Source organism: Takifugu rubripes, chromosome 13 (assembly GCF_901000725.2).
Source record: "Takifugu rubripes chromosome 13, fTakRub1.2, whole genome shotgun sequence".
NCBI classification, from domain to species: Eukaryota; Metazoa; Chordata; class Actinopteri; order Tetraodontiformes; family Tetraodontidae; genus Takifugu; species Takifugu rubripes.
In genome coordinates, this window is record NC_042297.1 from 12,713,179 (window position 1) to 12,737,905 (window position 24,727).

General features: G+C 44.6%; 1 protein-coding gene, 1 long non-coding RNA gene and 1 other non-coding gene across 7 annotated transcripts in view; all 3 read right to left on the bottom strand.

Moving 5' to 3' along the window:
- Window positions 1-2,658: 2,658 nt before the first annotated feature.
- On the bottom strand, window positions 2,659-3,934 carry LOC105417261 (uncharacterized). Of its 2 annotated transcripts, none has more exons than XR_965014.2 (4): window positions 3,784-3,934; window positions 3,469-3,553; window positions 2,992-3,069; window positions 2,659-2,915 (listed from the first exon to the last, which is right to left on the bottom strand). It is a non-coding gene; the product is annotated as an uncharacterized lncRNA (long non-coding RNA). The 2 variants fall into 2 exon arrangements; XR_965013.2 differs by having other exon boundaries at window positions 2,659-2,918.
- On the bottom strand, window positions 3,295-3,408 carry LOC115252267 (small nucleolar RNA SNORD67). Its single transcript, XR_003890686.1, has one exon. It is a non-coding gene; the product is annotated as a small nucleolar RNA SNORD67 (small nucleolar RNA).
- A 1,285-nt stretch (window positions 3,935-5,219) lies between the features above and the next one.
- lrp4 (low density lipoprotein receptor-related protein 4) overlaps window positions 5,220-24,727 on the bottom strand; it is a 68,612-nt gene continuing 49,104 nt past the window's right edge. For 2 of the 4 annotated variants that reach the window (XM_011609880.2, XM_029846757.1), the window contains 30 exons: window positions 24,539-24,664; window positions 23,889-24,023; window positions 23,074-23,199; window positions 22,383-22,613; window positions 21,478-21,634; window positions 20,851-21,068; window positions 17,063-17,239; window positions 15,679-15,804; window positions 14,934-15,142; window positions 14,584-14,665; window positions 14,402-14,507; window positions 14,124-14,325; window positions 13,792-13,981; window positions 13,328-13,459; window positions 13,063-13,203; window positions 12,900-12,986; window positions 12,643-12,814; window positions 12,398-12,560; window positions 12,054-12,279; window positions 11,558-11,861; window positions 11,259-11,477; window positions 11,015-11,149; window positions 10,732-10,840; window positions 10,303-10,495; window positions 10,053-10,166; window positions 9,832-9,943; window positions 9,614-9,675; window positions 8,960-9,047; window positions 8,711-8,852; window positions 5,220-7,930 (listed from right to left, as the gene is read on the bottom strand). In XM_011609880.2, coding sequence (XP_011608182.2) covers window positions 7,589-7,930; window positions 8,711-8,852; window positions 8,960-9,047; window positions 9,614-9,675; window positions 9,832-9,943; window positions 10,053-10,166; window positions 10,303-10,495; window positions 10,732-10,840; window positions 11,015-11,149; window positions 11,259-11,477; window positions 11,558-11,861; window positions 12,054-12,279; window positions 12,398-12,560; window positions 12,643-12,814; window positions 12,900-12,986; window positions 13,063-13,203; window positions 13,328-13,459; window positions 13,792-13,981; window positions 14,124-14,325; window positions 14,402-14,507; window positions 14,584-14,665; window positions 14,934-15,142; window positions 15,679-15,804; window positions 17,063-17,239; window positions 20,851-21,068; window positions 21,478-21,634; window positions 22,383-22,613; window positions 23,074-23,199; window positions 23,889-24,023; window positions 24,539-24,664 — 4,826 coding nt within the window. In that variant the 3' untranslated portion in view covers window positions 5,220-7,588. Of the gene's footprint in view, window positions 7,931-7,962; window positions 8,512-8,710; window positions 8,853-8,959; window positions 9,048-9,613; window positions 9,676-9,831; window positions 9,944-10,052; window positions 10,167-10,302; window positions 10,496-10,731; window positions 10,841-11,014; window positions 11,150-11,258; window positions 11,478-11,557; window positions 11,862-12,053; window positions 12,280-12,397; window positions 12,561-12,642; window positions 12,815-12,899; window positions 12,987-13,062; window positions 13,204-13,327; window positions 13,460-13,791; window positions 13,982-14,123; window positions 14,326-14,401; window positions 14,508-14,583; window positions 14,666-14,933; window positions 15,143-15,678; window positions 15,805-17,062; window positions 17,240-20,850; window positions 21,069-21,477; window positions 21,635-22,382; window positions 22,614-23,073; window positions 23,200-23,888; window positions 24,024-24,538; window positions 24,665-24,727 lie in introns of those variants that run through there. The other 2 variants (XM_011609881.2, XM_029846756.1) reach the window with 2 other exon arrangements.

Genomic DNA, 24,727 nt, shown 5'->3' on the forward strand with positions numbered 1-24,727 from the left:
TCAGTGGATGAGAAAATTCATGTGAGTGGGTCTTGTTAATATCAATTCTGTCACAAATCAATATTATGTCCTACTGATGTTTTTTGTTTCTGGACATTACAAATGAAATGATCCAAGATTTATGTAAGCTGTGTTGTTACCAGGGTTCCATTTCCTCCTGTTTATCAGCCGGTGCAGGCCTTCGCCGTTTGGCTTATTCATGCGCGCTCATGAAGCCTGAACAGAAAAGCCTTTTGCACGTTTATTAGCCACAGTCGTGTCCCATCCGAAATTTCAGCGTTGCCGCATAAAAAGCTCAAGCATGAATACGCATAAATGCGATCTGGATCAGGTCGAATGAGCCACGTGAGGCAAATCTCACATTTGCAGCTTTGGTGTCGATCAGAATGTGACGCGGCCTTCGTGCTCCGTGCAGCTTGTGCTTTAGAGAAGATGTGACATAATTCCATTAACACGCGGAGGTGAAACGTGGCATCGCTGCTGCCTCCACATTCACGTTGCAGCCCCCGAGGAACCCTCCGTGGCTCCGTTATTCACGTCACCCCGACGCGGTGAACCCCCTCTTTGATCAGGCGCCGTGTTCGGAGGAGCGTGAAGGATGCGCAGCCTCCTTTGATCTGCAGTGATGTCGTCTTCCCTCTCTGCTGTGGGGCAATGCAGGCAACCGGGGGAGATATCTCTGCACAGATGGATGCTCTCCTCATCCTCACCTAACACATGCAGGGAGAAGAGAAGCATTTGACACGAAGGCTGAAGACGGGCGTTGGCGCGCTGTGCTAAAAGAAGCGGGCGAACAGCCTGCACAACAGTAGGAACAACAGTGACTGACCTGTCCTGACCTGCAGGTGAGGACATCTCTGTTCACGAGATGAAGCAGAGATGAAGACGTGTGAACCAGAATAGTTGATGTTCCTGTGCATTTTTTACTAGTTTTATTATTTTTAAAATGTTTTAAAATGAGAACCTCTGAGCGAGTGCAGCAACAATGACAGGTTATCATAATGTCATATCAACTCATGGCCACATTAAATGAATCATAACTTGTAAATCATCAATGTCTTCCTCCTCTTCCTCACCCCCTCAGCTGGTCCACAAACCAGTCTGCCCAGAAACTAGAAGATGGTCATTCGAATTTAATCAGACAGGAAATTAGAAGCAATACGCGGTTGTTGTTCCTTCCCCGACCAGTAGGTGGCACTAGCCTAAACTGCGTTGTCACAAATTGCTCATAATTGATTTCCTACAGGAAATCAAGTCAGACTTTTGGATTTTAAACATGTCTTTGAATATCAAGCAGAAGACAAAACGTTTTTAGTGCCCTCCCACCCCCTTGAAAATGTTTATCGGTGGAAACGAGTGAGAGTGGTGCGACTTCTCCTGCAGTATAACAAATTTGGAAAAAGCCGCAGCTAAACAAGTGTCAGCTCAGAACTGGGGTCAGATTTGCTGCAGTTTCTCCGTCAAAGCAAGCAGACAAATCTCAAATTCTCCTTCCTTCATCCTCTGAGTAAAACAGAGACAGAACAAACAGAGAGCGAAGGCGTGAACTCTGACCTGAGATCTGGGCTCATGTCTGAGATGTCATATTTGCTGCAGGGAGGCAGGAGCTCACCTGTCTCAACTGCCCAGCAGAAACATCTACAACACAACTGCTCACTGCAAAAGGAAGTTTTATTTATTTATTTTGGAAAGTTGTTTTGGGTTGGAGCTCCCACACCCTTGACTGGTGACACTCGGCACATGTGTGAGTGGATTTCTAGTGGCTCAATGAATTAGATGTAAATAATAAATAAATTAGATGTACATAATACATGTATTTTTGGGTCGAGTTTACTGCAATGAAGTATTGGTAGTATTAACAAAGGAAACTCTGAGATGTCTCCGTAATGTGGTGTGACCGACTGCATACTTGTCCAGTAGGAATACAAGCGAATCGTCTAAAAACAGAACAATTTAATTGACCGTAATGAAAAATTTGGGATTCAGAACATCCATACGGTGAAGTCATAATGACTCCAGTGATGAATGGGTTGTGTATGTCTGCAGCTCCTTGGATGATTCATCAAGGTCCAGCAGAGGCTCGGCTAGAAACTGGAGAACATTTCCCCCTCTCCTCAGACTCTTCAGGAGAGTGGTGAGTGTTTACGCCAGGTGGGAGTGGGTGAGCACCACCTTAAGAGAGTTCTCAGTAGTTGGTCTATACTTGTTCTGAAGGCATTGAAAGCTTTACACGTCCATCAAATGTCAATAGATCGTTGTACTTTATGATTAAATTTGGTGTATAATTGTATCACGTGTACTATCTGCAGGACGCGGAGGCCTGAGTTTTTTTGTAAAAAAAAATTAAATTTGCAAGATATATTCTAGCGGTGTTTTTCTGCCACCTCGCGGTCAAAATTGGAATCAAACAAGATGCAGAAACTCAGAATACTTTAGTTTTGTCTAATACATTTTACGTCATTTAACATGTTAATAAATATCTGATGATCTGTGTAAAAACCCATAAAAAAAACCCCAGACTTAGAATTATAACTATACCTTAGAACAAAAAAAAAACATCCAATGCACAAATTTTAAAACCCAGTATATTTTAGATTGACCCATGTGTGTACATGCATTTGTGTGATGGTATATATAAATATTCACTTGAAACAGATGTGTGACTTCCAAAAAAGCCCAGATTTTTATTAATAGTATCTCTCAGCACAGTGTATGCGACATTTATGGTAACATTTAAGTGTTGTTTTGACAGAGTTGGTGCCAGGCCTCTGTTTATTGAATCTCAGGTAAAATGTGAGAACACTAACAAAGACAAAGGAGTGACACATTGGATCTGTAGCTTCTGCTTTCCGTCTCATCGGTGCCGTTGCAGTTTTCTTCCATCTCCTGTTGGAACGGGATCAGATCACAGCCGGCTGCTGAAAGCACACCAAGTAAATAATGTGATTTTGTTTTTTGTGGATTTAACTCTAGAAATGAGCAGAAACAAACCTCAGTGCACTGAGGACTGACGCCAGTCAGTCCTGCATGACGAGTGGAGGGGATTTCCACAAACACATCTGCTGTACTCTGAAAGAAATAAAGTAAGACCATGCGTAAATAGTCTTACAAAACAAAGTGCTTTGTAACACTTTCCATGAATCAACAATTGGATGAATGTTTATGTAGGAAAACCAAGACGATCCTAAAAATCTTGCTTCAAACAAAGGACCACGTGTAACACGACTTCTCCTTTAGCAATAATCTGCCGTTTCATTAGTTGAAAGCACATTTGGGAATGTGGAAAGGTGTCGGGTTGAGTCAGATGGCCCCTGTGCACTGTGCGTGTCCTCAGGTTGGATCGGATTGGAGTGTTGTTGCCACTGCATCAAACACCCCAACTGATTCGTGCAACTCATCACTCTCAAACCCACCATGAATTGTATTAATATAGTGGTGGAAGGAAGAACCAAACTAGTTAGATTTTACCTTGTGTTTACTGGTAAATGAGGTCAGTTTAACCCGGTCTATTCTCACCGCCATCTGAGGGCTCGACCAGAATTGGGCCGAAAGTCTGAAACGTAGAATACAAAAATAACAAGTTAAATTTATTCATGGGCAACCGCTATCCTATCCTATCCTGGAACATTTTAAAGGCTAAGCTTATCTAGCGAAGGTAGCGGTCATTGTTAGCTATGCTAACTCGTAAGAGCTGCTGTAGGTTAGCAATTAAGGCACACTATTCGTTCTAAATGTAACAATCCAATATTAAGAGGTAGAAACAATACAAACTCGCTTTTATACCTGTGACCCGTGCTTGGTTTTCTTCAAGTTCGTCCTGTTCATATTGATTGTTCGTTGTGGAATGCATAGTTGCCTCATGTTCTGGAGCTTAAGTTTTTTGTTTTTTTTTAAACCAGCCAATCAATGAACGCCACTCTCGGATTGGTCCAAACAGGCTCCTCCTTCTTCTTCTTTTGATAGGTTGGTGGCCTGCAGCCTGTGAACTGTGTGATACCGCCACCTACTGGGTTAAAGTGGTCCAGGCAGCCTGAACGTTCGTTTGTCGGTTTGTTTTGGGTTTAACCACTAGAGGTAAGTTAACTAATGCCCACATGTACAGCTGTCAGCTACACAAACTGAACCAACAGCTCTGAGTTGCTTTCCTCAAATGCAATTAAATTTTTTTTTAATGATTATTACTCAGTTATTTAATCAGTGAACATTCATGTGCCTGTTTTCTTGATGGTCGGGTCAAATCACGGAGAAACGAAACTTCCCTCTGTCCATTGTAGACCTGTTAACATTTAGACCATTCACTACGGGTTTCGAACCATTTTTCGGCATTGTGCGTCAATTGTCTCTCCATATGTTCCGGCTCAGTCTACTGAAGGAGACTGCCCTCTAGCGGCGACAGCGAGTAAAACAACATCGGTTCTCCATTCCTTATTTATGGCTTCTCATTCTTCCTCAGTTTAAAGCTGCTACAAGAAACTCTCCATCTGGTACTAGTGAGACACACGTTACACCATAAAGTTAGGTTAGGCTACATCCTCTAAACAGCTAGTGATTTAACATTCTAGTAACTAATTTACTGTTGAAGAGTGACCAGAAGTCACTTTACCCATTACCTACGTATTTCTGGTTTGTGTGAGAATTTTATCTTGCAGTTATGTCTCCAGATGTGGTTGCTGTGTGACCATTTGATGTTGGCAGGAAATATAAAAGGACCAGAAATACCATTTCTTTTGAAGAAGTATTGATACATTTTTTGAATGTGAATAGAACAGCAGAATTTTTAAAGTGATATGTTTTAATATGTCACAAAATGAGGAGTTTCAATCAACAAACAATCATAGCATTACGTGAACTATGTCACGGCGCAGTTTTACACATCAGTCATTTTACAGCACTGAATTGAAGAACGTTTTGAAGCGTTCTACCATTATATACTCTCTAGTTTGGGCATTTCATCGGGTACCTACACGATATTCGTGGAGACAGCGGTCCTTGATTTGGTCTAAAGTTGTGGTCTTCTGTTCAGATTAAATTAAGCACCTGTGAAGGTTACAGTCTTATTGTGGGAGATGACTCTTCTCCACATGTCTACTTTCTGTGGATATCGTCCTTATTCGTTCATTGAATCTGCCCTCCTCATTTTATGCTGCTGCAGATGCAAACATCTGTTTCCCTCACTGAGAGGTGGCCTGATGACGAAGTGAACAGATGAAGCCAAAGAGTTTCATGGAAATGCAATTTTATATTAAAAGATAGTAAAGGGATAATTCACTATCACACAACACAGCTTGTTAGTACTGCCATGGAAATACATATACAGTCTTTTCATATTTACACATCAAGTAACAACCAAACAGAAATCATAAATACCTTTTTTGTTAACTTTACAACAGCTATACGCAACCAGTATTTCATGAGAATAAAAGAGCACTATTAAATAACTGGCATCTTCCCTATCATTTACAAGGCTTGGAAACACAGTGGTTAAAATAATCCAGCAAAAAAACAAAACCAAAATAATAATAAAAAAAATGCTCTTCTCCAGTGAGTAAAATTAATACAAGTCTAAAAACAGTCATGAAATCCCTTTATACAAAAAAAGAAAAAGCCTATACAACTTCAACAGAAAAGTTTGCTTGTATCCTGGTGATAAAGTCTGTACAGTTTGCGCGTCCCTGCAGCACAGTCGGAGGGACGGTGAGCCAGGATGAACATTGGTTCCTGGGTCACTCTGGTGCTCTGTAGGCCTTCCCTCCCCACACCATCAGAGTTATGTAGCTGCCAAGACCCTCCCTCACAGGCCTCAGTGCGTCGTCTAGCAGCAAATCGGCATACTTCAAAATACACGATTGTGTGATACATCCGTCGGTATAGAATTTCCTTGTACCATATTTCTAAACAGACAGACAGAAGGGTCATCTAAAGTTAAAGCAACGCATCTCAAACTTGTATTAATTTAATGTCTCAGTTAGCCGTCAGTGATTTCTTTATACTCCGTCACTCCGGGTGTGATGGGGTGACCTGCAGTGTTCCTTGGGTGACCGTGGCGTGGCGGACGCACCAGTCAAATCCGGAAAAAAACCCCACATGTTGACATGTTCATCATCATATTTTTTGGTTTTATGTGCCAACTACTCAAGAGACTATTACATCTGAAACCACAGATAAGATGAGCCCGGCAGACGTTGACCATGTGGCTTTGCTACAACAGTTTAAGCCACGCCTCCAACCATTATGGGGCGGGGCCAGTGAGCCGTGAAGCAATCAATGCCCTAAGTGGAGCCCTGTCCTGAATCCTAAATATCAGACATGTTTGAATCTTAGGAATCCAGATGGGATTAACAGGCAATGAAAACCAGCAGATCAGAAAACATCACCAAAGAGCTGTTGGAGGATTTGACGGGACATCTGTCGCCTCCCGTGTCTTCAGATCTCACAAGTACTTTTATAAACTGCAGTAGAACCGACCCTTGTTCAGATTCCTGAAATCTACCGTTAACGTTAGTGTTTGTAGGAACAAAACCGCCTCCGTGTTGCTGTGGGAACCAGCGGGGTTCCACATTTTCAGCAGGAAAATGGAGAAAATCGTAAAAACTCATTTTCTTCGCACTCGTCCAAATCAAAGCGCTTTAAATTAAGTGCTATCGTCAATCCTGGTTAATCTGGAAGGATGACAGAGACACACGGTGATGGATGTAGCCACGACTACTTCATACCTTCGTGGTGCATGTCTTATAAAATATATTTCTCAAATAAAAACACCTGCTGAGAACATGTTAAACCTCTGAGAAAAATAAATAGGCAGCTAAAGGAGCAGAGGAAAGGGACATTTTGGCACTTAGGCTGTTACTTGTTACGTGGCTTCAGCTACTATCACAGCATCAGCGATGGTTGAGCTTACTTCTGCTGAGGCTGAATGGACTCGGACCAATTAGCCAACACCTCAGGGGCAAGGGGGGAGGTGAGAAACATCTATCCCATAATTCTGTACATTTCTAAGAAAATGTTGCAGGAAAAGAAACGCATGGAGACTCAGTGAAGTCCCACCCTTTGGCACTGTCGTAGCTTTGAGTCTTGACTACCCGGGTCCTCTCTCATAGTTCTCTGAAATGAAGCAAACCCACTCCACAAGTATAAAAACGTTCATAAATAGAGTCTGTCAACGTGTGAGTAGAATTAGAGAGAGATGTGGTTATAGCGTCCACGTCCTTTTGCAGCTCTGTCCAGGGAAAAAAAAGCTCACAAAACACAGAAGCATTTGTTGCATGAAGAGGTTGAATCCATATGAAAACCACCATTTGCTTCCTCTCCAGGCTTCTCATTCTTATTCCAGCATGCTCATCACTTTACCACTTTTGGCTGGAGGCAATGGGAGGACTCTACTGCGTGTGTGTGTGTGTGTGTGTGTGCGCACAAGTAGGACGGAGCCCAGATTCATGGTTATGGAGGCTTAGTTCAGTCTAACCAGGTTGATATGTACCGTTACTCTACCTACCACTGTTACTGTGTCTGCACCAGCTATAAATACATGTACGTGTGTATTAGGTCACTGAGGTTGCGGTAAAGCACGCGTGGGGAGGCGGGGCTTCCCTCACACTTCGCTCTCGGTGGAGGGTTTGCGCGTGGAGGCCCAGCCGGTGTCGGGCAGGGTGTGCTGGGAGTGGCGCTGCGGGGTGATGGCCGAAGGGGTCAGAGTGGTTATGGAGGAGCACTCGGACGCCTCCTCCTGCAAGAGCTGCTCGGTCTCGCCGTCGTCCAGCGAGGCGCTGCTGGCCTGCAGGGACACGGTGTCGGTGCGCATGCAGGTGTGAAGGCCGCCTCGAGACGGCTTGATCTGTTTCAAGTCGTCCCAGTAAAGCTCCTCGTTGGACAGGAGGCACACGCCCTCCACGATGCGGATCTTCTCCTTGGTGTAGCCTCCGTCCACTCCCCCCTGGATTGATGACAAAGGCAGTTGTCAAGACTGGGGGCAGGAAATTCCAGCACCAGCTCAAATGTTTGTTTTAAATCTGTGTGGGTGAGAAATGTCCCTCTATGTCCCTTCTTGTTTGTCCTCTTTAACGATTGTCATTTCAAACATGTCCTGCACATCAATCCAGAGCAAAACAACCATGCATATGCAAAAATAGGCTGGTTAATCTCAAATGACACATCAAAGGTAGAGAAATGGCCTCAACAGGAACCCTGAAGTTCAGCCTGATTAAAGAGCTGCTGTTATTTTATAGGGAAAAGTGAGCAGTAGTCTAACGAGTATGGAGTTATTGTACTCATTATCTACGAAGCTAAAATGATTGAAGGTTCTGCTGTTTTTAAATCTACCGGCTGGTATGTCAGAGCCACAGAAAGTCTCGAGGCTGCGAAGCTGCACAGTCGGGACAGCCGAGGCGGGTTTTTACGTTCATGCAGTGAGAAAATACAGAAACACAGAACTCCAGCATGCTGAGGCGCTACCTCTCCGTGGGACAATGTGGGTCAAAAGATAAAGGGAGAGAGGGAGTTGTAGGGATGGGAGAGCTGCAGTGAGGATAGAGAGAGAAAGGATAAGTGCTGATGGTTTCAACTGTAACCAGAGACACACGGCAGCGTCGGCTGTCTCTATGGTTACCCACTATCCTCCCAAACCTGTGGGCAACCTATGAAAACATCATGGATTCATCTACAAATCCATCCTGCTGTTAAATAATAACAAGGGTCACGTCGGACTGTTTGTTACCTCTTTCTTATATCGGAGCTGATTGTAAATGGGAGGCTTTTGCGACGTCTCGATTTTGACTTCCTGCGTGGACGTCCGGTACGAGGGGTTGCTGTAGGTCAGGTTACTCATGCCCGGGTCGGCAAACTTTGACTTTTTGTGTCTGTCGGTCAGAAAGAAGGGAAACTCTCAGCTTAGGTGGACTTAATGTGATTAAATGTTGCTTTTAGAATGAATATTGAATTGAACTGTGGAGAGAAAGAAACTCACCTGTAAATAATCAAAGCAACGATGAGGATGAGAATGGCCAGAATGGTCAGAACTCCACCAATCACATAGCTGATATGAAGTCCTTCCCCTTCAGGAGATGGGACAGATGTCAGTGTTCAGAGAAAAGCTAGTGCTTTCTAGTTTCAGAGTGGCTTTTTAAAAATAACAGTCATTATTGTTATCACATGCTGTAATTTAAATCACATTTGTCAGGTCTGGGGAGGGATTCTGATTAACTTCATTTGTTGTTCTCCGATAATTTGAGTGACACTTCAAGGGCTGTTCATGGGCCCGTTTCCATGTTTACACATTGGTCCACAGGTTGCTCTCTGGAGGATGTGCATTATTTTACTACAGAAATGTAAACACAGGGAGTATGTCTGAAGGTTCTGTCATCCAGGTCGTGGGAATTCTGGTAGTTGAATCATAGCACCACAGCAATCACTAGCAACTTGATTTAACTAGCAGAAGTAAACTCGGGGAGTTTCCTGAAGATGTCCTGAGGCTTTTTTTAGGCAGATCAAACAAAACTGGACCTCTGCGTTCCGAGGTGAAAAACAAACACCAGACACTAGGTCACATAATCATCTGTCAGATCTGCTCTTTCGCTAATTGTGCTAATCGATGCAGTGAGAATTTGTGATGTGCGTTTACCGTGAGGAGCCGTCACCACGCTGTTCAAGCAGCCCGCTTCGTTTAGATTTTTTTCAGTGCAGCTGCAGAGCAAAACAAACGATGCAGATTGTTTGAACTGACTGGAAGTTGCATTTCCTGCAGACTTGAAAATCTGCCACAAGCATATAATCCTTTCTAAATATCTTTACAAATTGATTCTTCACATGAACAACTGTAATTTTTACTTCCCAACATACTTGACCAGTGAGGGTTCCCTGTGTGGGGTCTCTGTCGGAACTTTGGGAAGCTTGTTGGGAACGGGGGTGCTGCTGGTTGCACTGGCTGGAACCGTGGGAACGTAACCTGAAACTAAAAAAAGTTGGAAACCAGACGTTTAAAACGATAGTTTGGATTATTTGGCTGTTGTGATCAGCAAGTCGACCGTTTTTAGACCGTTAAAAGATGAAAAGTGACTCACTGGTGGAGCAGGGTCGTCCATCTGGTTCATCGGGGCAGGCACACGCGAAGCTGTTGGTCTTCGCAAAGCAGAGATGAGTGCAGCCACCATTGTTGACGCCACAGAGGTTTGTTCCTAAAGAGAGAGACAGAGGGAACCTTGACAAGTGGCATCTTGTTCATCTCCATAAAGCTTCTGGACCCCTGACTGTGTGTGCTCCATGAAAAATTCATAAAGGAAGACAGAAGAACCAGAGGAAAAGCCTCCTCACCTGTCTGCCTGTGAGGGGACACCACTATAATGTCCATCAGGCCCTCCACGTTGGCCAGCACCGTCTCCTTATTACGGCCGGTGTGTTTGTCCACCCGTTGGATGGATTTAGTTTGCCAGTCGGTCCAGTAGATCCAGCGGTCTTGCTGCGAGAGTCGGGAGAAAGGGGTTAGAGGGGAGGACACCGGCTTCGACTGGGGAAACGAGGAAGAAGAGAGGACAGGAAGAACACAGACAAGGAGCAGGGGCATGGAGGAAGAAAGGGAGGGAAAGAGGAGGACGAAAAATGAGGGTCAGAGTGGAAAGGACAAGAAGAAATGCTTAAGATGGATGGGTTCGGTATGAGCTGAAGGACGAGTCACATGGTGAATATGCATAAAAGAGTGCACGTGTGGAGGAGGCAGCCGGGGGGGGGGGGGGGGGGGACTACCTGAGTAAGGGCAAACGGGTGGGACACAGGGCTGACGAGGATCTGACGCAGTTTGCCGTTCAGGTCTGAACTCTCAATTCTGTCCAAATGGGCATCGACCCAGAAGATCCTGCAGAAAACAGATGTATAAACATGTCTGCATGAAAACCACTATCAATTTTTTAAAATGAGGCATCATCTAACCCCAAAACTCCTGCAACAGATGGCCGTCTTACTGCATTTTGCTATCTACACGTTCCTTCTCGTTCAAGTTTAAAAATCCTACACATTCTTTGTCTCTGACCTCCGTGTGTCGTAGTCTAGCGTGAGCCCGTTGGGCCAGCCCAGGTCGGTGTTGATCAAAACTTTCCGGTCGGAGCCGTCCAGGTGAGAGCGCTCAATCTTTGCTATGTGACCCCAGTCAGTCCAGAAAAGGAACCTGCAGAGAGAAGGTCCAACCTCTGAGAAAGCTTTCTTTGTCACAAAGAAATGAAATATTAAAAAATACCAAAAGAAAGATTCTATTTTGGAAAGAAAGAAAATCTCACCCTTTGCTTGGAAACGCTGCAATGGCTCGTGGTTCGTCCAAACTGTTGTTGATCAGAACTTTGCGGCACGTTCCATCCAGGCGAGCCACTTCGATGGTGTTGCGCCCAGTGTCGGTCCAGTACATGTTCCTGGCCACCCAGTCCACAGCCAGCCCATCCGTGGTCTTCAGACCCTGGCTGATCACAGTCTCCATCCCAGTGCCGTCCAGGTTTGCACGCCTAATGTAGAAAACAAGCACATTTTTAAGGAATATTCTCTTTATGACGTTTAATATCAACTAATACGAGTGAGTGTGGACCTTATCACATCCAGGGTGACATCAGTGTAGTAAAGTTTCCCGTCAACGCTGTCGTAGTCCAGCGAGATGACGTTGTGCAGCTCGGGCACTGGGACGTGCACGTCGGTGTGGTCGTCGGTGTCCAGGGAAATTCTTCGTACGCTGACTCGGTTTGAGAAGAGCAGGTACGTCTCGGGAGAGTCATCGCACGAGCGGCCGTCTCCCTTCAGCAGGATCCCGGTGGGGCAGGCGCAGGATGTGCCATTAGGGCGCGGCAGGCACAGGTGAGTGCAGCCCCCGTTCCTCCGCCCGCACTTATTAAAGCCTGAAAGCGCCAGATGCAATTGAACAAGGTCAATTTCCTATGATGCTACTCAAACAATCGCATTGTGCAGCTCAAGGGGGTTGCAATGGGACAGATGGGGCAAAAGACTTCCTTGTGATCTAAAGTTTTGCCTTACAGCCAAATAAAAGTAAAAGTTTCATTACATTGAAAATAATCAGCTGACAGACTCACCCAGAGGCCTCTCCATGTCCACAGCTTGGATGTCCATCAGGCCTGGCAGGTTGGGGCGCACCGTGATGGTGTTGGTCCCCGTGTTTTTGTCAGCTCGCTGGATGCTGCGGCTCTGCCAGTCAGTCCAGTAGATATGGGAGCCCAGCAGGGTCAGACCATATGGGTGCTGGACTGGAGTCACCAGGGTGCGCCGGTTCTGCCCGTTTAGGTCGGCTGCCTCTATTCGCTGGGGAAACAGGCAAGAGGCCTTTCTATCAGTATGGGCCTAGTTGAAAGGGGTCTCAGATCATTTTGATAAGCACCAGTGTTCCTGGTCCTGAATGGAACAAGAATGTTAGCTGTACCTCAGTGTGGGCATCGGCCCACAGTAACTGGGAGCCGGCCGTGTCGATGGCCAGACCATTGGGCCAGCCCAGATTGTTGCTGATGAGGACTACGCGATCTGACCCATCCATGGCTGAACGCTCCAGTTTAGCATGTTCTCCCCAGTCTGTCCAATACAAATAGCTGCAAAAAAGTCAAACTCGTTATTTTCCAATTCAAGATATTTCTATAGAACCTAAAATAGCTAAAAAGACGTCAGGCTAACCCCATCTCATTGTAGAGGGCGATGGCTCGGGGGCTGTCCAGGTTCTGCCAGACCAGAATTTTCCTCATGGAACCATCCAGGTTTGCAACCTCAATGCGGTTGGTTCCAGTATCGGTCCAGTAGATCTTCCTGCCCACGGCATCTACCGCCAGGCCATCGGTCGTCATCAAGCCTACAGGGAGGCAGATGGAGTCAGAATGGAGTCAGAATGGAGTGGGAGGAGCTAAAGATGACCACTCGTGAGTCACCCTCCTCACCTGTGGATACGATGTCTTCCTGTGCTTTCCCGCTGATGCTTGCTCTGCTGATTTTCTTCATTGTGCTGTCGGACCAGTAGACTTTACCTTCATGGGAAGGCCCAGATACACGTGTAAGAAATTCTACCAAGGGATCTGAAGTCTTTCAAAAAGATGACCAGACCTTCTTTTGGGTCCACCCCAATAGCGATGGTGTTCTTCATGGAGGTATTGACAGCCAGGACCACATCGGCAAAGTAGGGAATATCCAAAGAAACCATCCTGATGTCCGTCCTCCGTGCAAAGATCAGGAAGCTGCTCATCCCTGCAAACGTGATAACCCCTGTCACTCTAAACAGATTAAACTAAACCCTGACAGAGCTGAATGCATGGTCACATGTTTCAGTAATGCTGACAAGATGTTCTCTCCATTTGTAAGCATTTAATACCAGGCGTGCAAGTTTTTCCATCTGTCTGTAGGTTGATCCCAGTTGGACAAGCACAGCTGGAGGCTTTGGGAGCAGGAGCCAGGAGACAAAGGTGGCTGCAGCCCCCATTATTCACCAAACAGGGGTTGTGCACTGCAGGAGGACACACAGACACAGGCTCGACTCAGCCACTGGCCTACTTTGCAATTCCTTCTCAAAGCACAGGTGGGAAGCAACAGGAAGTAGATACAAACACACAATCGACAGGCACAGACGGAGAAGCAGAGTCCCACACATCAGTGAGGTTTTATCTCACGGCTATTTCAGCAAAACACACTATATGAGCTCAGGAGCAGCAGGAAAAATTCAAGGTTTCTAAGAAAACTGGGTTCAAATTAATTATCATTAGTTATCCTGGACAAAAGCCCCCTAATGACAAACTACCTAACACATGGCCATGACAAGCATCCTGATTTACTACTGACCTGTTTCACGCTGTCGGTGGAACATGTGAATGTCCATGAGGTTCTCCAGGTTTTCTGTCAGTGTCTGTCGACCCAAACCTGTCAGTTTATTGGCGCTCTGGATGCTCTTTGACTGCCAGTCTGTCCAGTACAGTTTATCCTCGTGTACAGTCAGGCCAAAGGGGTGGGGCAGCTGGCTGCCAATCAGAACCTGTACGTAAAAATACACAATCTTGTCAGATCACTCGGCGGTCACAACCCTGGAAGATTTGAAGAAATGGCAGGCACGTGTGAATAATTCAATCCCCTCCTCAAGCACTTTCAAGGGACCTTCATTAAAAACGGCCGTTTACCCGTCGACCTGATCCATCAAAGTTGCCGTATTCGATGGTCTTCATGCCAGCGTCTGCCCAGTATAGGCGTTTGGTGTCATAGTCAATGGCGAGGCCGTTGGGCCATGTCAGATTGGACGAGATGATAACGATGCGACTGGATGCATCCATTCCTGCACGCTCAATCTTTGGGTTGGCCCCCCAATCGGTCCAGTACATGAACCTGTGAAGGAAATTTTAAAAAAAGTGTGTAAAATCCAAATTCATATTCATATGTACTTTGGGAAGTCTGGTCTCACCCTCCGATTGGGTCGACAACAATGTCCCGGGGCCGGTCAAGGTTCTCCCAAATCAGGACAGTCCGCATGCTACCGTCAGCATTCGAGACCTCAATTCGATCTGTGCCTAAGAAACCAAAGACAGAATGGTCAACCGAAGGATGCACCAGAACCATGATAATGTGACTATCTGTGGTGATTACCAGCATCAGTCCAATAGAGTTTACTTGTCACCCAGTCAATCGCCAGACCTGCTGGGCTCTCCAGGCTGGTGTCCACCACCACCTGGAAAATTGGACAAAGCTCTGAATTCCAAACTATATTGATAAAAAATATCCAAATCCAAATATATTGACAAAATTCTAGATAGCATATCAATGCTTAGAAATATGAAATCCCAAGTTTCCTTTGTGGAGTGTGAAAAAGCCATGCACTTCTGAATTATATCCACTAGATGGCAGTATAAGGCGAGCTTAAGTGCTGTTCTTTACTCTGCCTGGTGCAGGATAGAGGAGACATCACCTGGGTAAGTCCACCTGTAATCACCACTGACCTCCTGCTGTGTCCCATTCCACAGTGCTCTGTTGATGGAGTCAGTAGTGACATCTGTCCAGTAGATGTAGCCGTCTTTGGCATCCCAGTCCAGTGCCACGGCATTGCGTACATCAGCCAGAGGGATGACATCATCAGACATGTCCTCGGTGTCAAAGCTGATACGTCGGATGTCCGTCCTTCGGGCAAAAAGCAGGAACTTGTCAAGACCTGATTAAAGACCAAAGGTCTTCTGTCAGTCTTCTAGGTTTAACAGTGAGGTCAACAGTGACAACAGCAAAACAACAACAACAAACGGAAAGTCCTTCAAATCTAAAAAACAGAAAGGTCTTAACATGATTCTGCTTTTAAAAGTGCTTGCTCATTAAGCTGACTTCTTTAGCTACAGCTGTTTAATCGAACACACACTACAATGGCCTTTACTTTAAAAAAAAAAAAAAAAAAAAAAACTATCCGAGAGCCAGAATAACAGATTAAATGTGCTTAAAAGGATCATCTTTTATCATTAAGGCTCCAGTCATCACTTAAACTGTCACTGGGGATTTCCTTCTGACTTTTACTGTTTATAAGTCAAGATAAAGAAGCGTGGCAAAGGACCAGCGCTAACAGTTCAGGAATTAAGACTCTTGTGGGTTTACGACTGCGAGTGTCTAAACACTAAAAATCTCACATTCTATCTCTACATCAAATCAAATCTCATAAATATCTGATTAATGACATTTAAATGCTGCGCGTGCTGAACTCACCATCAGCACAGATGTGGTGGTTGACCTTCTTGAAGCCAGTTGGACAGGCGCACGTGTATGTCTTGTTGCTAGGGAGACATAGGTGGCTGCAGCCTCCATTGTTGCTGCCACAGCGGTTCCTGCCACCTACAGGAGGCACAATAATAACAGTTAATGATAATTACCAGGTTGTCATCAATCTCCTCTCAGTGCAGAAGTCCACCAGCAACGCTACTAAATTAAATAAAAGCGGTTGAATTTGCTTTGATGAATTCATCAAGATCTGAGAGCATGCCTTATTTTCTCTCGTGCACGCGCAACTATTAATGATTCACTATCACAAAGCAGCCGAACAGGATCAAAACGCATATGGGAGTGAGTCAAAGTAGGACGTGGACAAAAATAGTAATTAAGTCGAAGCAATCTTGGGAAGATGGGGCTGGCGATTAAAACATAACAACCACGTTCCAAAAGGTAAAACCAACGTGGAATCAATCTGATCATCAAATGCTAAACAGACATTTTCTCTGTAAAGGTTCAGTCATAATATTCTCCAGTGTACCACAAATACACCCACTGGAGGAATAAACTTCAAATTCAACCTCCAGCTCTGGGTCCAGCTCTGGAACACTTCCCTGCGCAGTGACACCCTGAAAAGAGGGTTCTGGTTTTTCTGATCCGGACGCGCTTCATGCGTGTCCTCGCCTCGCGCTGCGTTTTTGTTTGATCTTGTAGCATTTTGCACTCCTGTCAGCTCCATGACCGCATTTCACGCTGCTGCAGGCAGCAAAGCCTTGTTTACAAAAGTGGTCTCATATAGATTCAGAAAAGTCTGTGTCTCATTAATGCAGAAAGAAACAAAATGTACTCACAATAATGAGCCAACTGCAACATAAAAGCACATTTATTTCCTTTAATATGGGCTTGTGCTGCTGACTGCTATAAACAGCAATAACCTCACGACAGGGTTCTTCTTACTTCATAATTATTCATGTTTGTGCTTCCTGACAACTTTCTGTTGCGACACCGAGCACACGGCTCCAATACAGCTCCAGCCGGATGGATGGAAAACAGACTTAACAACTGTGCAGCAGCTACAACTAACTGGTGAGAGGATACCATCGCTCCTCCCTCATCTGGGATGTTTTATATTTGCTATCTTCATCATTACGGTGGTGGAATTTCCCACTTGATATCAAGCGATCAGTCTGTTTACTGTGAAACTGCAAAACAAAACTGCGTTGCAGACTAATGATGGCGAGCCTCCATTAATCCCAATCAACAATTCACAACCTTTCTGTGTTTCCACAACCTTTGACCTCTGATTCTCCCCACAAGAAAGATCTATTTCTGCTCCTTCAAATACAAACTAATTACTTTAAGTGTAAACTGGCTGAGTACTGACCCGCAGGCTGCCTCTGGGGGTGCAGAGTGTGGATATCCATGGGGAAATGTAGCTTGTTGCGAATGATCTCCTGGTTCTTGCCGGTGAATTTATTGGCACTGTTGATGCTCTTGGTGTGCCAGTCCGTCCAGTAGAGGCTGTCCTCAAACACGGTGATGGCGAATGGGTGCGGCAGACCTACGGAGAGAGATTTCAGAGTTTGAGATTTGGAGGTTCAGTCACGTTGGAGACACCAGCGGCATCGCCTCCGAACAGAACGAGTTTAAAAGGAAATATTAATCAAGAATCACAGCTGTTAGGTTTGACAGATTCGTATTAAACAAAGAAATGCAGAACGTGTTCTCTCAAATTCACGTGGGACTATAAATCCACACAAAAAAGATCAAATGCGGCGTTTGGCCTGCTCCAGCAGAGCTCTGCAAACATCCTGCCATTCAGCGCTGCGGTTTTGGCTGATGTCATATTGTCCCCATTAAGAGCAGCTTTCGGTTCCGCTGCTTCTCATCAGCCTGTGGCTGGATTCGTTTTTGTCAAAGCGGCCAAAGCAGAAATGCTCCATTGGCTTTCTTAATGTGAGAGCGTGGATCGAGGACAGACCATCAGTTCTCATCTTGTTTGACAGCGAGGTTTCAGTTGCTTTAATTAGGATCCAAAAGTCTATATATAGACCGTACAGACATGCTAAAAAAATATGGGTTGTTCCCTGTTTGGCATTCCTGACTGTATGTGTTAGCGCTCTGCAGTCTTATCAGATCTCTTGATGACTTTAACTCAGCAGGAAAACTTGATAAGGTCGACTCTTTAACGCATGTCTGAATCATCGCTCAGCTTAAACATTCCCTGTAGGAGTAACAACACAACCAGTCGAGGAGCATGCCAGATGGATGGAAACAGGGATTTTGGCTGCTGCACAGCCCTGCAGTGATGGGGGGCGCCACTCATTTAATGACAGTATTTTACAGCACGGCATAACATATGTCGAGCAGTAAAAGGCTAAAAGGGGATGATAACGATCCACCAGCATTAGAGCCTTTGGACATGCGCTTGAGTGTACACTTAATGAGACAAATGTTTTAAAATACTTCTTTTTATGTACGGTACATCTAATGACCATTACACAATTTCTTAAGGTACTTCAGGTCTTGCATTAGTAGGCACAGTTTGACTTCATTTTAAATTTAGATGTTCGCAAATACCTCAAGTATTTATTAAATTAGAATCAGACTGTGTAAGTAATAAGAAAAGACAGGAAGGAAATGCCAAACATATGTAGACAGACTGTAATATCTGTCTGTCCACAAACCTATTTGTGCAGATTAAGAGCTGTGGGATTCCATATGCTACTTGGCAGCATCCTTAGATATTCAAATCATGAATGGAGGATTGTTCCCCAACATTACAACATAAAGATGTGCAATTACCAAGGCAGAGACTGGCTTTACTACTATAAATATGATTTTAAAGGAAACACACAATGACAGCAGAACATATTTTAACACCGTAGAGCTTTTTTTTTCCCCTACATAAATGCTGCTTCCTGTAATCCATCTTATTTTCTACCTTTCTGTCTCTCTCAGCTCCCCACAACTTGTCTATCTGTTGCACTGTTCCAACGACTATGACACCTTTAATTCTGCACTGGACAACATGGAATATTCTGTGCTGGGGAATCCAACACTGGCAGATGTAATCCAAATATGAATGCTAACTTCCTAAATTCTGTACCGGTACTTAAAATCAGAGCAATCAGCCATTGTCTGATCCATGAATGGAAAAAAAGAAATCTGTTCATTTTCCCTCCTTGACAAACAGTGCAGGTGTGTGTAAGTAAGGCCTTTATGTTTAGACGTCTTCTTTCTGATCTTAATCCCACCGTGACGGAGACAACAGTGCGCCCTCGTCTCTCCTCCGCAGTGAAGAGGCGCCTGGTTTTGATACGGTCACCCTGTGACACCCCTGGGGAGGCAGCTGCAGCTGCATCTGCTGCAGGCCATCACAGCATCAAAGGTCCCACCCAGCATTCACACTCATGTCATGCTTTGAATGACAGGTGGTACCACCCAGTGCTGTCTGGGGTCACAGCGTACAGGTGCTCACATATTCACTTCAAGATGGACCCAAACAGACAAACAAACTGCAGAAGCAGAAGCTTGATGCGCTGTGGCAGATACCGTCTAATTCCACAAGAAATATCTGCATTATTAATCAAGCAGATAACTTCTGGATGATTATGGCCGCTACTATCCTGCAAGTATTGTACCACACCTTCCCAACATGGCTGGATTTATGTTTCCATTTTCCAGGCGTTTACTTTTATTATATTACTGAGTGGTCCTCATAAGACTGGTTGGTCAAATACAGTTGACAGAATAATGAAACACACATATTACCCATGCAGCACCAGGAATAAACACACACCCTCTCTGCCTGCCCAACATCTCAGGATGTACAGGTGTGCGCGGAGGATAGCGGATTCATCCGTAACACAATTCAGCTGTGCAGCTCCAGTGACAGAGGAGACGGCACAAATCCATTTAGCTCACACGTGCTCAGGTGGACACGCACAGCCATACACACAGCTATACAACCACATCCACGGCCTGTCGCTGCTCCTCAGAGGAAGGGACATAGACACTCGTTAACATTCCAGGAACAGCGACTCCAATGTATGCTTGTACACACACACACACACACACACACACACACACACACACACACACACACACACACACACACACACACACACACACACACACACACACACACACACACACACACACACACACACACACACACACGCCCACACACCCATTTGTCCTGCGTGTTGAGCAAATAGAGGCTGTTCAGGAAGGACAAGGCCAATTAGAGCTTTTTATCCTGAGAGCACACGTCATTAAGAAGAGCTCACAGGTTTTGTGTGACCCTCTTACAAAATCCTCAACACTTCTGCCCTTAACTGGTGTTTCAGTAATCGGAGACAGTGGTGCTGCCAAGACTACGATTCATCGCCCACATATAAACCATTTATGATATGGACTCTACTCAATTTTGTTTGACAGGCAATTCCATTAGTCTGTATGCTTAAAAACAAAACAATAAATACGTGCGACTGCCAACCAGATTCTTGTTCCTGTTGGTAAAAAATGGAAACAGCAGCTAAATCACAGGAAACAAATCCCAAAATGAAGTGAGGTCTCACAAATGGGGGAGTGCCTTTGTTTCTCTTCTTACATGTGTAAATGTCCCATTTTTCACTGGAGAAGTGACAAAATTAATAAAGATAAACTCTTCTGCTTGCATTACACTAAAAGGAAATATATGGACTAAAATGTAGATGGCGCAAAAGTGAAAACATCAAACCAGGCTTCAGATTTTCAGTTTATACGGTCGATAAACCATTCAGAGCACTTGATCTATTGTTAATACTTAATGTATGATTTATAATCTATATCAAAACCCCTTATAAATATTTTAAATTACTATTAAAACAAAAAACCTGTTAAAGCTTTGGCCAAATCCAAAAGTTTAAAATGATAATCGAGGTGAACTGGCTTGACCGAACGCATTCATTTTTAATGTTTGCGTCTCTACAGCCTTCTGTCAAACAAGGATAATGAAACGTGCATATTTGATAATGCAGCTTTATTAAAGTTCTCTTCTAACATTTAGCATTACTGTTGTTTCACAAGTACAGGGTGACAGCTGCAGCTTCTGTTGTTGCCAAAGCCGGCAACTAGTCAAGTTCCACCAAGGAGTGCACACGTTTTTCTTATTAACGGGTTGTTTACCTTGGCTGATGACAGCTTTGCGGTTGCGTCCGTCCAGGTCAGCCTTTTCGATGACATGGTGCTTGGCATCCACCCAGTACATGCGGCGGCCAGCGTAGTCTATGGTGAGGCCATTGGGCCAGAAAAGGTGCGTGTCCGCAATGATGCGCCTGTTGGATCCGTCCATGTTGGCGTACTCGATGCGTGGCGTGTTGCCCCAGTCAGTCCAGTAGATCTTCCTAAACATTGGAGGGTATCAGTCAGAGTTATTCATGCAATCAGAGGAAGCTGTCACAATGAGCAAAAAAGGCTTTTGTTCTTCACATTATACACCCTCATCATCTGTTCTGCCACTCAGCGACAAAATGAGCTTGACGTTTTCTCCAGCTTAGGGTTTCTCTGGGGTTTCTTTCAAAGCCCTCCTCTGTCACTGTGGCACATGATACCAGGAATAAAACCACACTTTTCTACAACCCCTTCCTTGAATTACACAGATGCTTGCCTGTGGGCACTGCTGTTCTGCCAAACTTTAATCCTTTTTCTGTACAACTGGAACAGGTCTACAGGGAATATGTATATATGAATGTGTGTAGCTTGGAAACCATCTGTAGTGGATTAAAAAGTTTGCGTGTTTATTTGGTCTCATACCCTTCGATAGGGTGGAGCGCGATGGCTCTGGGTTTCTCCATGTTTTGCCAAAGGAGCACCTTGCGGTGAGTCCCATCAAGGTTGGCAACCTCAATACGTGATGTCCCCGAGTCTGTCCAGTAGAGCTTGTCATGGATCCAATCAATGGCCAGCCCACCTAAAACACAGACATTCACCTTGTGTTTTTATTTTTTTCCAAACAGACCTTCAAATGAATTTTAAGTGCCGATTTCGCTTTGAATGCAAAGATACATTTAGGCATTTAATTAGAGGTTAGAGCCTGGAGGGACACTTAGCTTTTAGCCTAAAGACAGCTACCTATCTCAAAGTGGTAATCAACTCCTCCGAGGCTCAAATGTTCCATTTCTTTTGTTTGATGTGGTTAAACAGTATAAAAACTCAGACTGGGGCTGCTGGAGGCTGTACAGGTCTCCTCCTGAACCCAGAAAACCTGTCTTGACTGACAATATCTGGAATCCCAACAAAGGACACTGCACAGAATGTTTTCTCTTTAAATTAGTAATAACGCATCACTCCCACTTTAAGAGAAAAGGGCAAACTGAAACGCATCAGCTGGAGATTTGAGACACCCAAAGTGTCATTGATTAATATTTTGATCACTTACTCTTTTCCAAAGTTTTTTCTATTAGTATAACTATCAGTTGTGATTATGTACCATGTAATAAATTCATTGAATTAAAAGAGACAAGGGCAAAAAAGGCAAAAGAAAAAACAAAACAAATTTGGAGACACAGAGGGTGAACTGGAAAGCTTGCATAAAAGTCCCCACAGCTGGAAAGAAGAACAAGGAGGTATAAGACTATTATTGATGTTATACAGATGACCTTAAATATATACCCAACCTTTTGGAGTTGTTGCCCTGTATATGAGCGTGATACACCTACCTGGGCTCTCCAGTCCGGTGGACACCACCTCCTCCACGTTGGACCCATTGAGATTTGCCTTCATGATGCGGTCCAGTGTCACATCAGACCAGAAGACCAGCTCTTGGCTGTGGTGGAAGTCCAGGGCGATGGCGTTCTCCAGGTTGTTGAGCAGCAGGGTGTACTCGGAGCGATGCGGCAGAACCTGACGGATGTCTATGCGGTTGGCAAACAGCAGCACTGGCTCTGGGCCTAAATGGGTATGAAAGGCAGATATGGTTAGAAATGATGTAAAATAAAGTGGAAAAGAACACAGTGAGAGGCCAGAGATGAAGTGAAGGGGGCCCACAACTAAAGTGGAAAGAGTTAGGGCCAGTGGTCACTTTTAATAACAGGGAGTATTAATCTAAGTGGAGGAGAAGGTCTGGGTGCTGGCAGCTTTCTGACAGATGGGCCTGACCTGGGTTTAACTCTGGTCTGCAGCAGATTGATGGACTGTTGTACCAGACCTGCACTTTACCTCCACAACATGTCTAAATGTAGTCCAGACGCTCCACGTGACTTACCCACATTCAGAGCCCAGGACCCCAGAGCAAAGAACGGATACAGTTTCAGCTGAAGCAAATATAAACACTATGCTTTTATTGGAGGTCAAACCTTGGCGGCTCTGTGGTCACATGTCAAGGTTGAAATACAGTACAGGGGGCTTTACCCAGAGCTTTGCAGCTGCGCTTGTCAGGTCGGAGCTCGTAGCCCTGAACGCACCAGCACTGGAACGCCCCTTCCGTGTTGGTACAGCCCTGGCTGCAGTAGCCCTCTTCAGCACACTCATCCACATCTGGAAAAGATGGGTTGAAAAAAAAAAAAACAGTCAAACTTCCACATTTGAGGTTTAAATTGCATTCTGACATTGAAAACGCCCCAAAAATCCAGACAGACAGATCCTGCAGATAAACTCCATAAAAGCGGACAACGGTCTGGCTGGCAATTCCAAAACTGGATTTACACACTATCCAAATCAGTAATTTCCTGGTCTGAAGATTAGGATTTACAATAGAAATGTTTATGATCTTAGCAACTAGAGTACTTAAGAGTCAAGACATGGCCACATTTAGGAAATTAAAAGAAGGGAGCCTCAGTGAGGCAGGTTAAATTTTGTTAATTTAATTCTTGTATTTCCTTTCAATATTAAAACTCCAGTTGAATTCTGTAGCTTTTTAAAACTTTATGCATTTCAAGACAATATTCATACATGCTATTTTGTCTTTGTCCATCTAATCTAATCTGATTTTGATTAGAACTAATGTTTACTGTCAAAAAGCTGACTCACGACTTTTGTTATATGGCTTTTTTCACTTCCAAAACTCCCAAACCTACACAAGTATGAACAGCAGTAACATTCAGCAAAGTGACTGATGCTTGAGTCTCTGACCAACCATCTGCACCCTCAGCCTGCTCACTTTTCAACCAAACTTCACTGTTGCATTGGGATGTGTACACGTGTCTTCACACAGGCCTGTATAGTACCTTGGCAGGCTTTGCCATCATCCATCAGACGATATCCGGTGTGACAGGTACACTGGACCAGTCCTCTGGCCATCTGACACTTCTGGGAGCAGCCTCCATTATTCTGGTTACAGTTGCCCTCGCTGGAGCGCGGACCTGTGTGCAGGACAAAACGCGACTGATGCCACAGGTCGATCTGCTATAAATAAAGAGATACCGTCTACAGAGCATCCAACTCATCTGGGGTTGAACCCTGAAATTTGAGGCATCTGAGCATCAAGTTCTTTTTAGTTCAAGTTACAGTCATCAAAACTGCTCTGCATATTCACAATGTTTCACCTGGTTTTAAAGAATTTCGGTCAGAGCCCAAGCATGACCATTGGAGCTAAATCACCTCAGAAATACATGTATGAGCCCGGGAACAGCTACATTGCAAATATGAGCTATTTAAAATGAGTGTGAATTGAATAAATTAGGCAATGAATTATGTGCGACTGGCTTTCACGTTGTAGAGACATGTAACTTTAAACAGTTCTGGTGTTAGCAGCGTTATTTTAGCATTATTTTCTAAAGTTCCTGTATACCGGAAGTGCCAAAAATGATGCGACACAAATTATTCAATATTAGAAAGAAGGATTCAGGGTCAGGGGCTCTTTAGTGTTTTAACTCACGACAGTCGTGGTGTGGCTGTTCATCAGTTCCGTCTCCGCAGTCGTTGACTTCATTACACACTTTTCTCTGACCGATACAGCGTCCATTGCCACACTGGAACTGATCAGGGGCACAAGGAGGGCTCTCTGTGTGGGGACAAGAGGGTATTTGTAATCTGGTATTGTTCTATGGGCTGGATGTAAAAATAG